At 39.2% G+C, this 15,310-nt stretch overlaps 1 protein-coding gene across 1 annotated transcript; it reads left to right on the top strand.

Moving 5' to 3' along the window:
• The first annotated feature begins 638 nt into the window (after window positions 1-638).
• Window positions 639-14,760, top strand: LOC110440258 (stomatin-2-like). Its single transcript, XM_021483222.1, has 8 exons — window positions 639-893; window positions 7,921-8,051; window positions 8,635-8,707; window positions 9,839-9,921; window positions 10,455-10,658; window positions 11,231-11,286; window positions 11,524-11,602; window positions 12,912-14,760. The coding sequence occupies exons 1-8, from the start codon at window positions 881-883 to the stop codon at window positions 13,098-13,100; spliced, it is 828 nt and encodes a 275-aa protein (XP_021338897.1). The 5' UTR covers window positions 639-880; the 3' UTR covers window positions 13,101-14,760.
• The last annotated feature ends 550 nt before the right edge of the window (window positions 14,761-15,310 follow it).

The raw sequence follows: 15,310 nt of genomic DNA, 5'->3' as shown, positions 1-15,310 counted from the left end.
TTTGTTTTTTAATATTTTCAATCACAAACTTTTCCTAACTTTTTTTTGTCATTTATTTAATATCTTTTTTTTTTTTTTTAGATCGTAAATGCAAAAATTAATATATTTGAAATAATCAGCTCGATGTTAATAGTCACAACGAGTGTAGTTAAAAACTAGGTAACAATCTACTGCTAACAACACCAGTGTCCATTTGGATAGTGGCCTTTTGTTATCGTTCCTACTACGGTATTGGAAATCAATACCTTCTGCTGACAAATTGTAATGATGACTAGAAACAGTCGCTTCACAATGCATTTTATGCCCGTGGAGAATTTTACTTTGCACGATATCCATCAAAGGGTTAACCGAATTGTATCCAATGATCATGAGTGTATAGTGAATGTCTCATTTATATATCATATACATTTTATTTATCAATATTTTTGACTGGATGCAAGATAAATTCAATAATCAGCAAAATAACGTTAGACATAAAGGAATGTACATGTATGTTAGGCAATGACGAAGTCGACGCGAAGCAATAATGGACTTTTAGAACGGATCAATATAGTCCGCACAGATAATGGCCACGGGGACCGGAGCTCTCCACACATAGGTTTACACCAACGCGTCAATGCTTAATGGCTTCTTGTTTACATAGTCAGTTGCTCTAGCGCATCCACGCTAATGATGTCTCAATTACTATAGTACACAAAGAATCGTGTATAAAGAGTAATCGACATTTTAATGACACCAGCGTATGTAAATATGTATTTCCATGATTCATATTTCTCTTGCGAAATGTCCATTAAGAGGTATATTTCATAAGCCGAACAGCGCTTGATCATTGACGTCATTATCGTCATTTCGATGCGTGATAAACCAGGATACCATCACCATGGAAATGCAAGGTAAGTACAATAATTTTCGTTAAAGATATGAAAAAGATTATGTCGATATCCTGTTGTCTGAACCATCAGTGGATGGAATCCCTGGGCAATGTCCACACCAATCCGTACACAGGCGGCCAGTGTCACGCTCTGGCCATCTGTAGGTAGAACCAAGCTGCGGTCCTGTTGTTGAATGTTCTCAAAAAACAGATGTACGGATATAATTGTTCATAAGTAAGACATCATTATGAATAAATACCGCACATTTCCCGTTAATTACAGTCCTACTGGTGCAACTAATATTTCAAAATTGAAATCGAAAAAAAAATATAATAGAAAGCGTTCTTTATAAACGTCTTGGTTTGAATTATTTCATATATATTTTGAACTCAATACCGAGACGAAAAATCAGTTTAAGGTATAGTTACCTTTTACTTTCAAATGAAAGTATATTAGAATATAAAATGTAAATATATTATAATATAGAATATAAAATGTAAATATATTATAATATAGAATATAAAATGTAAATATATTAGAATATAGAATATAAAATGTAATATACTGCAACAAAACAACGTTTATGCATCTATTAAGAGAGGGTTGGGAATATCTGCTCTAAATAGCTGTAACGGTGCATGCACTAGGGTACTTCGTAGAGCTGAAGAGAAACAGTTATGGACTGATGTCTAGAGTTAGGGATGTAGGATAAAGATCTACCGTATAGTTGTATATAGTTCGAGATGTAGGATATAGATCTAAAGTATCGTTGTATAGAGTTCGAGATGTAGTATATAGATCTAACGTATCGTTGTATAGAGTTCGAGATGTAGGATATAGATCTAAAGTATTGTTGTATAGAGTTCGAGATGTAGGATATAGATCTAACGTATCGTTGTATAGAGTTCGAGATGTAGGATATAGATCTAACGTATCGTTGTATAGAGTTCGAGATGTAGTATATAGATCTAACGTATCGTTGTATAGAGTTCGAGATGTAGGATATAGATGTAGTTGTAGTGAGATAACAATCTCTATATTGCTATCTAGGATTGGAGGGAAATATATCTCCATTTTTTGTATAGTTAATATGGCTTGGGATGGGAGCGAGGAAGTATGTCTGTTTGTAGAACTTAATAAGACCGGGGTGTTGTATACAAGCATTGTGGTAATGTAAGATTTGGGCTACGTACAATATACTTTAAAGATGATGTCTACATTGTATTGTTAAAAAAGATGTTTACTTCAATGAGTGTAATAGGCTTAGGATGCTTACTCTGTATAGCTGTGGAGGATTTGGTATGTGTTTATACCGTATGGCGTAAGAAACGATCCAGTGGATTGGACTCCTGTTTAGTGTTGTCAAGGGGGCCATTTAGCGGCAGTGCCAGTAAAACCTCTGTCAGGATGGTAGCTCGAGATTCACTTTGTAACATTATTTAAATATCTCAGTGTGCTTCATGTGAATTGCTTTATGTAGGCTAATGCAAGTTGATGCTTCTGTCGGGACGTAAGTACAGGACTAACATATATGTCACTGCGTTTGGTTTAAAGAGTGTCAAGGGGATCATTTAAGAAGTAAGTGCCCCTTAACCCTTTCACCACTGTAAACCATAATGAACTCATCCATATAAATGTATGGAAGAGTTTACCGAAGTAACAAAGGGGTGAAATTTGTTAAGCTTCTGTTGTGATGGTAGCTTTTGTGAAACAACATTATTTGTATGTGTCCGTTGTTTATTCCAAAATTGATTAACAAATGGCATGCGATGAGTCACAAACTACGCCAATAAGGAATGACACCATGTTCTGATGGTAAAGACTTTATGTAACACAACGCACAATAATCACATGTTACAACAAAATGGAATCAAGCCGGAAGAGGAAGTGTCCGGCATGGGTTCTCTTAGCAGTTCGTGACGAGGCCGCTTGATATAAGAGAAAGAAAATAACGTACTGGCGTGATTGTCTTTATCTCTAATATGTCCTTTTGAGATAATAACTAATCCTATATTAATGGCACAAGTATTCATGAAAACGAAGAAGATGAACACTCAATACAATAAGAAAACGATAACTAGGGTGCAGTGTATCTGTCCCTTAACCTGTCCTTTGCAAAATACATGCCTATACATGTACTAATAACACACAAAGTAGGTCAGTAGATGAGAGCAGTACTGAAAAAAGGTCACAGTTCACACAACGGTTTCATCAGCTGAGGTCCCAATCCTAGTTTTGCCAATGAGGAGTAGTACAAGAGCGGGTCGATCGACGAAGTGGAGACTCTGGCACACTTTGCGGAACAGAAGTCATCTGATCAGACGTATCAGGAACGGAGATGATAGCATCAGGTACAGGAGGCTGTGCAGGCGCGGGAGGCTGAGCAGGCGCGGGAGGCTGAGCCAACACAAGAGGGCTAAAGTGATTGCCGAGACAGTGCCTCCCTCTGGGGATAGGTGAAAAATCTCTAACCCAAGTTCCTCTACTGCACGCTCCGCGACTGGGTTCTTATTGGTGTTCTTCACTCTCCCAATCTCAAGGTGAATGCTATGGGAGAGAAGAATTTTGTCTTTCTGGAGGGCGCAGAAGCCAGGAGCGGGATCAATACGAATGGTAATGCCACCGTCGCATAATGAGCGTAGCTCCGCGGACATAATCAGGAGAGCGTTTCGAAGATCCTCATGCTTCTCGCTAGGGATCAATGAGGCTAATTTGTATGATGAAACCGTCTCTCTCAAAACTAAAATGTATTGACGGTAACGACACATCACGTCCGCAGCAAATGTCACTCCGACTGAGGTGGGTGCCTCAACGGAAGACTGAGGCTGAAAGTGCTTTGGAAAAGACTTTACAGACTGACAGAAATGGCAGGCAGAAGACACAGATGTATTGGCCTTGTCAACGTCCTGGGCAAAGAAGTACCTATTGAAAAGGCGCTTAGTCTGATAGCTAGACGGGTGGCTGAATCGGATATGCAAGGCTGTCAATAACCCATCAAGGGCCGTGCGTGGAACAACAATACGTTCGCGTGTAGGTTGGAACGGTTGAGAGTCTCTAACGACAAGCAGGCCGTCAGAAGCTATAACAACGTCCCTGAGGTAGCGCTTGACATCAGGGATCTTGGTGGCCTTCTTAGAAGGACGAGTACCTTGACTGAGTTGAGAGTGCACGCGTCGTAAATCTGGACACTCATGTTGTGTTGCGAGCCATGCGGCGCGGCTGGTAAACGGCATGTGGATTGTCAGTACAAGAACATCATTCACAGATACATCGCGGACGACAGAATCTTCCATTTCTGCTATAAACTTGCAAACCTGACATGAAGAGTCGAGACATTCGATGGGGTTCCTGCTGGCAAAGTCGGATGGGAGATTGGCGATTCCTGCGATATGGCGAACGTGTATAGCATAACGACTGACGATCGATAGGAAGGAAGTCACCCTCGAACTTGCAGAGAACTCGCCCCGCTGCAGCTTTTCATAAGCCTGGACACATGGTCTGCTGTCCGTCAGAACCTGAGTAGTACCCGAGGCTTGGATGATGTAGGGAGAAAAATGTTTTATGGCAGCTCCAATGCCCAAGGCCTCTATCTCGCAGGGTAGCCATAATACTTGATGCTTCCGTAATTTGGCATTGAAGAAGCCTGCCAACAGGAGTTTGCCGTTCCTGAGGATGTAGAGAGTGGCTCCTATTCCTCTGCTTTTGACAGAGCCGTCAGTCACGATCCATATCGAGTCACCAGGCTGAGGTAGAGATATGACCTTGTTACTGCCCAAGGCATGTTTAGCGCGGTTGAAAGAGTTAATGAGGTCATCCGACCATACTACTTTCTCCCTCGATTCTTTTCCTGCTGTAGCCTGATCTAACGGGTCGAGGAGGTCTGCATATCTGGGAACAGGCGACTGAGTACTTTGTATGCACCGATAAATGAGCGTAGGCCCTGTACAGTACCAGGGGGTTCAGTAGCTGATAAAGCCGCCACTTTGTGAGGGCTAGCCTGAAGAGTACCATTGGACCAAATCCAGCCTAAGACAACCGCCCTTTTCGGGCAAACTACAGTCTTGGACGCTGACAAACGAAGTTGTTTTTTTGTGGTAAGAGAAGGACACGTCGCCAAATGAGAAGAATCTCCTCATGGGTCTGGCCACCGATGTACAAGTCGTCAGCAATTTTGGCAACACAGCCTTCTTGGATCAGATCACCAAGGATCCTGGACATGAGCTTTTCGAGAGAGGTTTCAGATCCGGGCATACCCATGGCGGAACGAGTGTACACACGTATGCCCTTGAATGGAGTAGCGACGCCGCAGTACTTCATGGATGACGTAGCCAAAGGAATTTGGTAAAAGGCCTTAGCTAAGTCAGTAATGATCAAAAGACTCCATTTACCAATTTCACGCAAAATACCATCAACGTTGGGCATTAGCGAAGGTTGCGGCTTGCTGTACTGAGCAACCTCACCAAATGAAGTAACAAGTCTGGTTCCACCATTGGGTTTCCGTACCAGAAAGGAGGTGTTGAGATATTCAACCTGGACATTAACCTGCTCAGGTCTAGCGAAGACACCCATTGACTCCAAATCATCAAACTTTGCCTGTAACTCCTCCATGGTGCCCCTGTTGTATTGGGGAAGTCGTCCTTTACGCTGAGGAGGGAGAGTCCACTCGCGCCGTTATACTTGGAAATGGAGGGGTTGAAAACATCATCAAACTCGATGTGGAGTGACTTGAATCTATCGCGGGTGGTTGAGTCTAAACAGGAGTCGGGGTCAATGACGACATCACGTGAAAAGGGCTTTGCATTGGTAGAAGGCGTATCACGTACACTGGTGGAAGGTAGGGGGTCATATGGTACGGACTTTATAGGAGGACTGGTAACGTGTCTAATTTGGCAAAGCTGTTCACCACTTTTCAGCACAATAGGCGAGTCAGTAGAATTGATGATACGCACTGTATGATCCACGGAGAGAATGTCTTGTGGTGGAGGCCAGGCCTCCTCGCACGAGGAATGCACATTAGAAGGACTGTCCAATCTAGGCTCAAGGGCCCAAACTGCGTCGGGCTCCAAATTGCATGGTGTAGAGAGCTGAAGGTATTCACCAGGTAAAACCACAGTGCGTTTGGGATTGCGTAGTAAGAAAGCCTGGGTACGTCGCACGCTGGAATGTGAAGATCGACTAGGTGAACCGCCGTAATTAATAACCTCAGTACCATTTATCACGATCTGCCGTTTCGCTGGGCGAACGCCAATGTCATTTCGGGACATAAACGGGTTTCCTGCCAGAATATCGACATCCAACTGTCGCACAACTAGAGCATCGAGCTCAAAGTTAAGTTTTCCTCGAGTGATGGAGCAGTGCACTTCTCCTACAACATCCATGGGAGTAACACCGTCTGCCTGACGAGCGACCTGGGACGCTGGGGTAATTGGAAAACCAAACATACGGGCAGCAGATGCCCGGACCATGTTAGATGTAGCGCCGGTGTCCAATGTCAGCTTTACAGGGTGTTCATTGAAAAATGTAAGGAGAACCGGGGATTGAACGATGCTCACACGGTGGGCGACAGGCCCTTCAACGCTCATTGACTGAGCGATGCTGTCGAAATCAGAGTCTATGACTTCATTTTCTTCCTCGTGACAGGATTCGGCATCACCCTCGGTCACAAGACGCGAGCGACTTATGGACTTCCTGTCACGTTCAGGAAGGAAGCGACAATTCATGAGATCATGTGTGGTATAGGGTCGGTTGGCTGTTTTGCATAAGATGCATGACAATGCGGGTCTCTGCCGTGATCTGTCCTTACTCTTGAAACCGTACCCCTTTGAGAATGTGTTGCTGACACGCANGACAATGCGGGTCTCTGCCGTGATCTGTCCTTACTCTTGAAACCGTATCCCTTTGAGAATGTGTTGCTGACACGATAGCTTTGGTATCCTCTATACAGCGAGGGCTTGAGAAATTTCAGGCTTTAATGAGGCGAGTGACTAATTACGAAGCTCAGAACCATATTTCTGCTTCACAAGAATGGGTAGGCATGGATGAACGAGTTGGAGCCATATGACAACAATGGTGTTCTCCAGAGTGGGAGTAAGATCCTCGTCTACCTCAACAGCTTCACCGTGATGTGTAACGCCGCAGTTGGCAGTAAGTAAATTGTCCTCAAAAAATGCTGTAGGCCGTTGGAACAGATCCTCAGGTCTTTCGTCTGGCTGTAAAAATATGCTCAACAAATCTAGCTTTGTTCTGGAACATTAACCGCGTCACTACCGGAGAGTGTATCAATAGGCTTGAAGGGCTACTCAAATTAAATCATTTAAAATAAGCTTTCTAAAGGAAAAACATATTGTTATTCACTGTACATTTTACAAACTTACTCATATACTGTATTGATGTAGATTCAATCAAATATATTACCCCAGCGACAACGGCTACCGTAGCTACCGTCGTTCCTGTAGCAACCCACTCAGACATTTCTTCCTTTATGCAGTATTTGAACATTTTTTGGAGTGTAAATATAGAGATTGACCGTAAGTACCGTCGTACCTGTAGCAACCCACTCAGACATTTCTTCCTTTATGCAGTATTTGAACATTTTTTTGGAGTGTAAATATAGGGATTGACCTTCATATTGACGGCACATATGATAGTATGAACGCAGTTGGCAACGAACATATTTGTTGGAAAGTTAAATTAAAGCGCTCAATAAAGGAAATGTTTGTGGTCAACTAAATGTACGTTCATACTGCCGTATGCGACATCAAACTGAAGGTCAATATTTATATTTATTTTAATCCGAGAGTGATTATCTTCATACAATGTTAACCATTTATGCAACCCATATCATGATATCAGAAAAAAAAGGTGTCAATAGAGACCGATAATTGTGTTATTCTGAACATGTGATTTGATTTGCACTCTCTTATGTTAAACCAAGACAAAGTTCATTGATTCGATTACAAATGTACATGCAGGTCTCGCGTCACATTTAACTACTATAAGATGTACTTGGCAGGAATTTTACGCATAGACATTTGTATATTTTCCTCAGAAACCTATGGCAGATCGTCCAATGCTCAGCAACATGACGGTGACCTTGGCTGCTGTGGCTATATCCTCATGTTCCTCTCCGGCTGTCTGGTTGTCCTCCTTTTCCCGTTCTCATTGTTTGGATCCGTTAAGGTATGAACTGCTGTTGTTGTCTATCGATTTGAACAGCTGGGTTTTTTCAGGGTAACATTTGCAGTTGGTATCCTTCCAATGTAACTGTTGAGCTCAAACAAGTTAAGTTTCGCTTTAAGTATCTTGTTTTCTAAATGTTAGGCTTCATCAAGGTGAGGTTTGCAAAAACAATGTTCGTTTTCTAGCTGATTTCCTCCTTTAAGGAAAACATCCTTTCTGAATGTTTGTTTCCATAAGAAAAGATATTCTTCTTCTGTAATGACAAAAAGAGTACATTCCGACTCCCCTCTTTATCTTACTTACTTTTCTGGCCACTCTTTGACTTGAGCTCCGTCAAAGTAAGAACTGTTTTGATGTTTTCTTCCTTTTACTCTTTCGCTGGCCGTCCATGGTGATATACATCACTAAGTTAAACTGCGGCGAAAACTCATCAATATACAATATTTCTACCATTAAAATCTTTGTGTTTGAAAAATGTACTAGTAAAGTTTCGTGATTCTATCACTTCAAGCGCACTGGTTTTAATATCGGTAATTTTTATTAAGGATAGTGAAGTATTGTATATATTGATTGTGTGTATCAGGTTGTACAGGAGTACGAGAAGGCAGTCATCTTCCGACTAGGTCGTGTGGTGTCCGGTGGAGCCAAAGGGCCAGGTATATGCTTTCAGAAATACATTTCTAAAACCATGTAATTTTTTGTCTGATAATCATTGAAAGTTATAGCACTTCTAAAGTCACTTTGTCTAATGGAGTAGAGTGAGGGAAATTGACGAGTGGTGAAGGTGTCTATGATTATAAGTCCTCCACCACTGAGTCGATGGTTCAAGACCTACGTGGGGTTTGTTTTGGTTTGTTTGTGTTTTACGTCCTATTAACAGCTATAGTCATTTAAGAACGTGCCAGGTTTTGGTGGTGGAAGAAAGCCGAAGTTCCCGGAGAAAAAGCACCGACCGACGGCCAGTACCTTGCGATTGCCCCGCGTAGGTCTCGAACCCGCGACCCAGTGGTGGAACGCTAGTGGTAGCAGAATGTCAGACGCCTTAACCACTTGGCCACCGTGGCCCCTTCCTATGTGGGGCAATCGTTAGGTATTGGACGCAGGTCGATGGGTTAATTTTCCTACTAATTCGATTTTTCCCTCTATTACACTGTAAAATCTGGTTCGCCCTTACATGAGCAAAGCTCTAAGTAGAACATAAAGCACAGAAAACAAATTAAATAACCCCTTTCTGATGTCGCTACATTTAATTTAGTATTCCATTCGTAGTACCACTCCGTCTACTTTAGTTGAATTATTGACCCCTTTATAACGTCATTCCGGACTTGGACATTACCGATTTATTTACATTGTAGTGTAGGTTTATGACTGAAAAAATGCATTGAAATATATTTTCTATAAGATAACAAATAAGGAATGATGGTTGACACAAACCCTCCCTGCAGAAATGGCAGAATATTAAAATCAAAGCATTGCTGCTAGATTCCAACCTGAACTGGTTTACACAAGTGTGTGCCAGATTGCATGAAACAGGCCTTTTTATGAATAAATACTGAATTACATCATTTTAAAACACGAAAAATAGCATCTGTAAAGGATTGCAGTTTGGACAATCTTATTGGGATTTTCTTGAAGCAGACTATGTTTCATAAACTTCCACTCACAATGTTTAGTAATATTCTGTAATAGAAAATATAGGTTGATACTGTTGAGACTGGTGTGTGCCTCATCGAAAGCAGCTAGTAGATACTAATCATGTTGTGTCACATTTTTCTTAATTCTCACAGGACTCTTCTGCCTATACCCATGTATCGATGACTTCAAGAAGGTGGACATGCGTACTTTAAGCTTCGACGTCCCACCTCAGGAGGTATGTAAATTTCTAGCCTTAATATGAAAGGATATGATCAACTGATCTTTAAGACCAGTGTATTGCCTATAGTATTATACTAATATTGTGAAGAGTGTGGTTTCAGCGGTGATTGGCGAAGAACTTAGCTTGATTATTGGAAAGTTTCCGAAATATTGCATATCAACAAAAGAATATTAAAATATGCATATATATTTATTTATTTTTTTGAATAGCAAGCTGTTTACTTTATGAAGCATTTTTTTCAAATGCTGTTAAAGCTGAAATTCTCGCGTGTGATAATTTGAACCGATCGCGGTGTGGATGTAGTTGCTTTGACAATGGTTCTGATATGTTCTATGTATCTAATTTTGTATTATTCCTTTATTAACCAATTACTCAACGAAACACAAACAAGCACAATTGCGCACAGTTCAACTTTTAACAGTATCGCCACTGACGGTTTCCATGCTTCTCTCAAACGTTTCTCTGTGTCGTTTGTTGAATGTTTTGTCTGAAATCTTGGTAAGCAAATGTCTTAATTGCCCTTGTAGGTCTTATCGAAGGATTCGGTGACGGTGTCCGTTGATGCTGTGATCTACTGTTATGTATTTGACGCAGTGATGTCCGTGTGTAACGTCCAGGACGCTTTCGCGTCGACCAAGCTGTTGGCCGCAACTACTCTGAGAAACGTCCTGGGCACAAAGAATATGGCCGAGATGTTGTCTGACCGGGACTCTATTACACGACAAATGAAGGTTTAATTTGTTCCCTTATTTTCCAATTTTCAAAATTCTCAAGACAAGATATGTTTATTCTTAATAATGTGGTTAACAAACATACAAAACTTTGGTGATATTTGAACGTTTCTGATATTCAAAACTACGTTTCGTACGTAAACCAGTCCGTCTCACACTGTACATAGAGGACTTTTGTGTCCAATTATCGCCCGTACCCAAACTGTAAGATGTGTGCTTGATATGTTGGTTCGAATACTCGCCAAGTCCTTAATTTCGTTTTATCGTGTGTTCTAAAAACTGCCAGGGCTATTATTAGGGCCAGAACGGTAATACTTCTTATACTTGTTCAAGTATCTCCATGAAAATCTTACCCTGTTTGTATATTAACTTAGATTAATCGATTTTGGGTCCCAAATTCGATTTTGTTCACTCTTTAGTGTTTTCCTATCGCTTTGAAGTAACACGTTTTAGTTTAAATAACATATTTCATAAAACTGGTCCTTTTTATTAACTTAGCAGTCTGGAATGATTTAAATTTTATCAATGACCACCATTACATCTGTTTTTACTCAATATTTTAAATTTTACAGCAACTTTTGGACGAGTCGACAAAACCTTGGGGTGTGACAGTGGACCGTGTGGAAATGTAAGTCCTCCATGATACAAACTTTTGAGGTCTGCCGGGTTTGATACAAAATACAAAAGTCTGCTGAGTCTGAGTAAAAAATACAATTGCGTTCTTCTTATGCGCTTGAAATCAATTTTTCCCATGAATCTTTTCGGACTGCTGATTTTGGACTTTAAGTTAATTAATTCGTTTACGGTACAAATATCCGCATATTCATTGCAGCCATAAATTTCAGTGTTATATTTCCATTTTCAGGAAGGATGTCAGACTTCCACACCAACTACAAAGAGCTATGGCGGCGGAGGCAGAGGCGTCCCGAAATGCCCGAGCTAAGGTTCGAATGTCATTTCCAGTTGATCTTAGTATAATTTGAAAAATATTTACAAGTATTCTACTGTTTCTAAATAATAAGGACCGGCCACAATATTAAAATGTGATTTATATTCCAGATCTTGCGATATCTATACCATACCATGTGAATTATATTCGTAATGTGTTACAATCATTCGCAATATTGTTATTTGGATTCGAAACTGTTCAAAAATATAACTGTTTTACATTCGAAAACTTGTACTCTACATTCAAACCTAATGTTTGTTCGAAACTTGTGATGAGTATACATGTTTTTATTGAAAACAATATTCATCTTTGAAGTCTCTCCATAATTCTTCCAATTCATTTATGAAATAAGGTTTTATTAATTTATCTCCGTAACAAGAAATAGGGCTCGAGTACAGAAGCGTAGTTTCAGCATGAAAACAGATCCATGAAGACGGACTCTGATTTGGGGTTGTTTGGATATGGCTGTGATTTTCCGTTAATAACTTTGTAGTGATAGTGATGGTTTAGATTTGGCTGCGATTGCCTGTAATAATCTCATATTTAGTGAATAGTTTGATAGCAGGTTTTATGGATGTTTGGACATGGCTGTGATTGTTTAGTTATGATGTCTAGCCATTCCAAACCTCGACGTCATAAGAAGTACTTTAAAATAACTTCATGGTGTTTTCAGTTCAATGCACATAAAAGCACTCGTTATTAGATACTGTGTTTAAAACCTGGTTTAAACAAGTCTATGTATGGCTATACATGACTTTAGAAAGTCTAGGTATGAACGTGATTGTCGGGTAACAATTTTGTATTTAATGGCTGTGTTTGGAAGCGGGTTTAAACAATTTGGGCGTGGTTTCGAGGAGTTTGAGGTTATGTTTCTAACTTGAGTTAGATAAGTTTGGATACAGCCGTGATTATCCTGTAATAGAATTGCATTTATAACTGTTTGTCATTTAATTTAGGTAAGCTTTGATATGCTGCCATTGTCTTTGTATTAATTTGATATGTTTGGAATCTAGTTTCGGAATGTTTTGAATACGGGTTTGAGAAGTTTGGATCTAGCTTTTAATGTCCTGTAATAGTCTTGTATTTAGCGACTATGTTTCTAAGTCGATTTATGAAAATTTGGTTCTTGATTTTGGCGATGTTTCGGTCCTGATTACGTAAGTTTGGATATGGTTATGATTGCCGTTAATTAGCCTTGTATGTAGTGACATTGTTTGGGGCAAGTTGTACATGTAATGAAGATGTTTACTTTAATTCTCTTGTGATACCTTTGTATATGTTGTCCCTGTTTTGTCGCATGCCAGGTGATAGCTGCGGAGGGGGAACAAAGTTCGTCCCGGGCTCTGAAGGAAGCAGCCGACATCATCACACAATCACCAGCCGCCATACAGCTGCGGTATTTACAGACACTCAATTCCATCGCCAGCGAAAAGAATTCAACCATCGTGTTCCCCTTGCCGATAGATCTCATCGGCACACTAGTCGAAAAGTGAGACTTCAACATCATTAAAATAACTATTTTCATTGAACAACATCGCCATTTTCAAATTTATTGAGCTATCATCATAAAATGGGAATTATATTTACATTAAGTTTAACAAGAAAAAAGATCGAAAGGCGACTTTAAAAAAAGCCACGATAGCTAATATGTAGGCAGAGAGCCGAACATTATTTAATGAACTATTTTCATTGAACAACATTTTTAACATCGCCGTTTTAAAATTTATTGAGTTATCATTAGAAAATGGGAATGATATTTACATTAAGGTTTAACCCGAAAATATCGAAAGGCGACTTTAAATGACCCCACGACAGAGTATATGTATATTTAGATATAAGGAACCTCAGTTAAAGCTGTTAAAGATGAACGTGATACACAGTTGCACCTATAGATTTATTTGGCAATTAAAACAGTAAATGAATTGCACTGCACTACACAGCTATTTCGTCCTTCTTTGACTCAAAGGTGATGCTAGGGACCAAAATTCAAATTAGTCTAAACTACTATTCAAACAGAAGGGGAGAAGATTAAAACCCTTTAATCATACGGCTGTAATAATATGAAATTCCATACGTAACGGAGTACTGGATACTTTTCTAATTAATAATGAGCTAGTGTATAATTATAAACTGTGCTGCTACCCTAAAGAGATAATTACAATGAAACAGATCGATGTAAAAATAGTGTGTACCAATGCATTTAGGCTGATGCCTTCATCAAAATAGTTCACGGACATTACATGTATTACATATCAATTTATTTTGTTAACAAAAAGTGTTTATTACAAAACGACACATTACATTAAGACCATGTATACCTAGGTTATCAGGAGATAAAATTATCTTTCTCTAGCTATGAAGAGGCATACTGGATCCAAACACTCAAAAAACATTTATTCTATTTTTACCGGAGAAATTTTTCGAAACATTTTCTTTAATTTGGTGAGTATTTATACATATATGGTGTACATGTTCATATAGCACTGCTATATTTCTGATCTTAAGTAGATGTTTGTCTTCGATATATGCCCATAGGTTAATCTGTTCTTGTTTCATCGGAGATAAATTTTAGCATACACCTCTGATCTGTCCGTTATAATGTATTTAGAAGATAATGTGAACATATGCAAAGTTAGAGTAGGTATCTTTCATAAGGTAATTCATTTCCGTAGAATATGCTTTTCGGGATATTTGAACACATCAAGTATTGTACACCATCGTTTGATTTAGTGAATTCTTCTTACTAATACATTCTTGAAGATGTGTTTTTGACTTAAAACATAATTTGGCAATCTCAAGTAACCTGCAATTTTCACAAGAAGGTAAAAAAATGAAACAAAGAATAAACAAAAACACACCTGTATTGTTAAGGGTATGGTGGCAGACATTGTGGATGTCGTTGGTTTTCAATATGTGTGTTTTCCCATTTATTTCCTTTTTAAAGAATATTAGACATATCTTGCTTTTGAAACCAAGTCTCACACTTCAAGTCATAACTGAAATTTCATTTGAAATTTTGATTATTTATCATTTTAGCACATCATTATTTGGTGACGTGTTGCTGAAGGGTGCTTTTTTTAGGTGCCTTTGATCGGTATTTATTTAGATGTCTTATTTACTGTTAGATCTTGCTATTTTGTTGTACATGTTCTTACCAATAAAATGTTTTTCTTATAAGAATTGTCGGAAGCATTTTATTATTACATATCTCTAAATATATATATATATATATATATCGGTGGACAAAAAAAGACTACGTTTTATCATGTTTATTTAGCTAGAGTTTATTTTTTAAAAAGAGGGCATATCCTTACTTCACCTACATTTGTACGTGTTGACGTGTCGCAGTTGTCTCGGTATTCAAGACCGTGCTCCGAATATCACGATTTCGTGATTGATGTCGACTTCTAAAGGAAAGATTTATAACGCAGGGTTTCAATTAGTCCGAATTATTCTGACGTTTATATAAAATTATATAAAAGAAAAAAAAGTATCGACGACAGACCGATATGAAACAAGGTTACCGCGAGCGGTATATAATACGCCCGTCACACATTGAATGAGCAGTTGTTTGTATGATTGAAATATATGAAGTATTTGTGAGTAATTGATATTAAAAGAGAAATCATTCAACATAACTGGTAGATCAATGAGTGCAATACAACATCATGGAACGCATGCATCGCATTAATGAAACCAAGGG

Source organism: Mizuhopecten yessoensis, unplaced genomic scaffold (genome assembly GCF_002113885.1).
Source record: "Mizuhopecten yessoensis strain PY_sf001 unplaced genomic scaffold, ASM211388v2 scaffold11177, whole genome shotgun sequence".
NCBI classification, from domain to species: Eukaryota; Metazoa; Mollusca; class Bivalvia; order Pectinida; family Pectinidae; genus Mizuhopecten; species Mizuhopecten yessoensis.
Note: the sequence above shows the minus strand (reverse complement) of the source record. Positions and strands in the feature narration are given on the sequence as shown.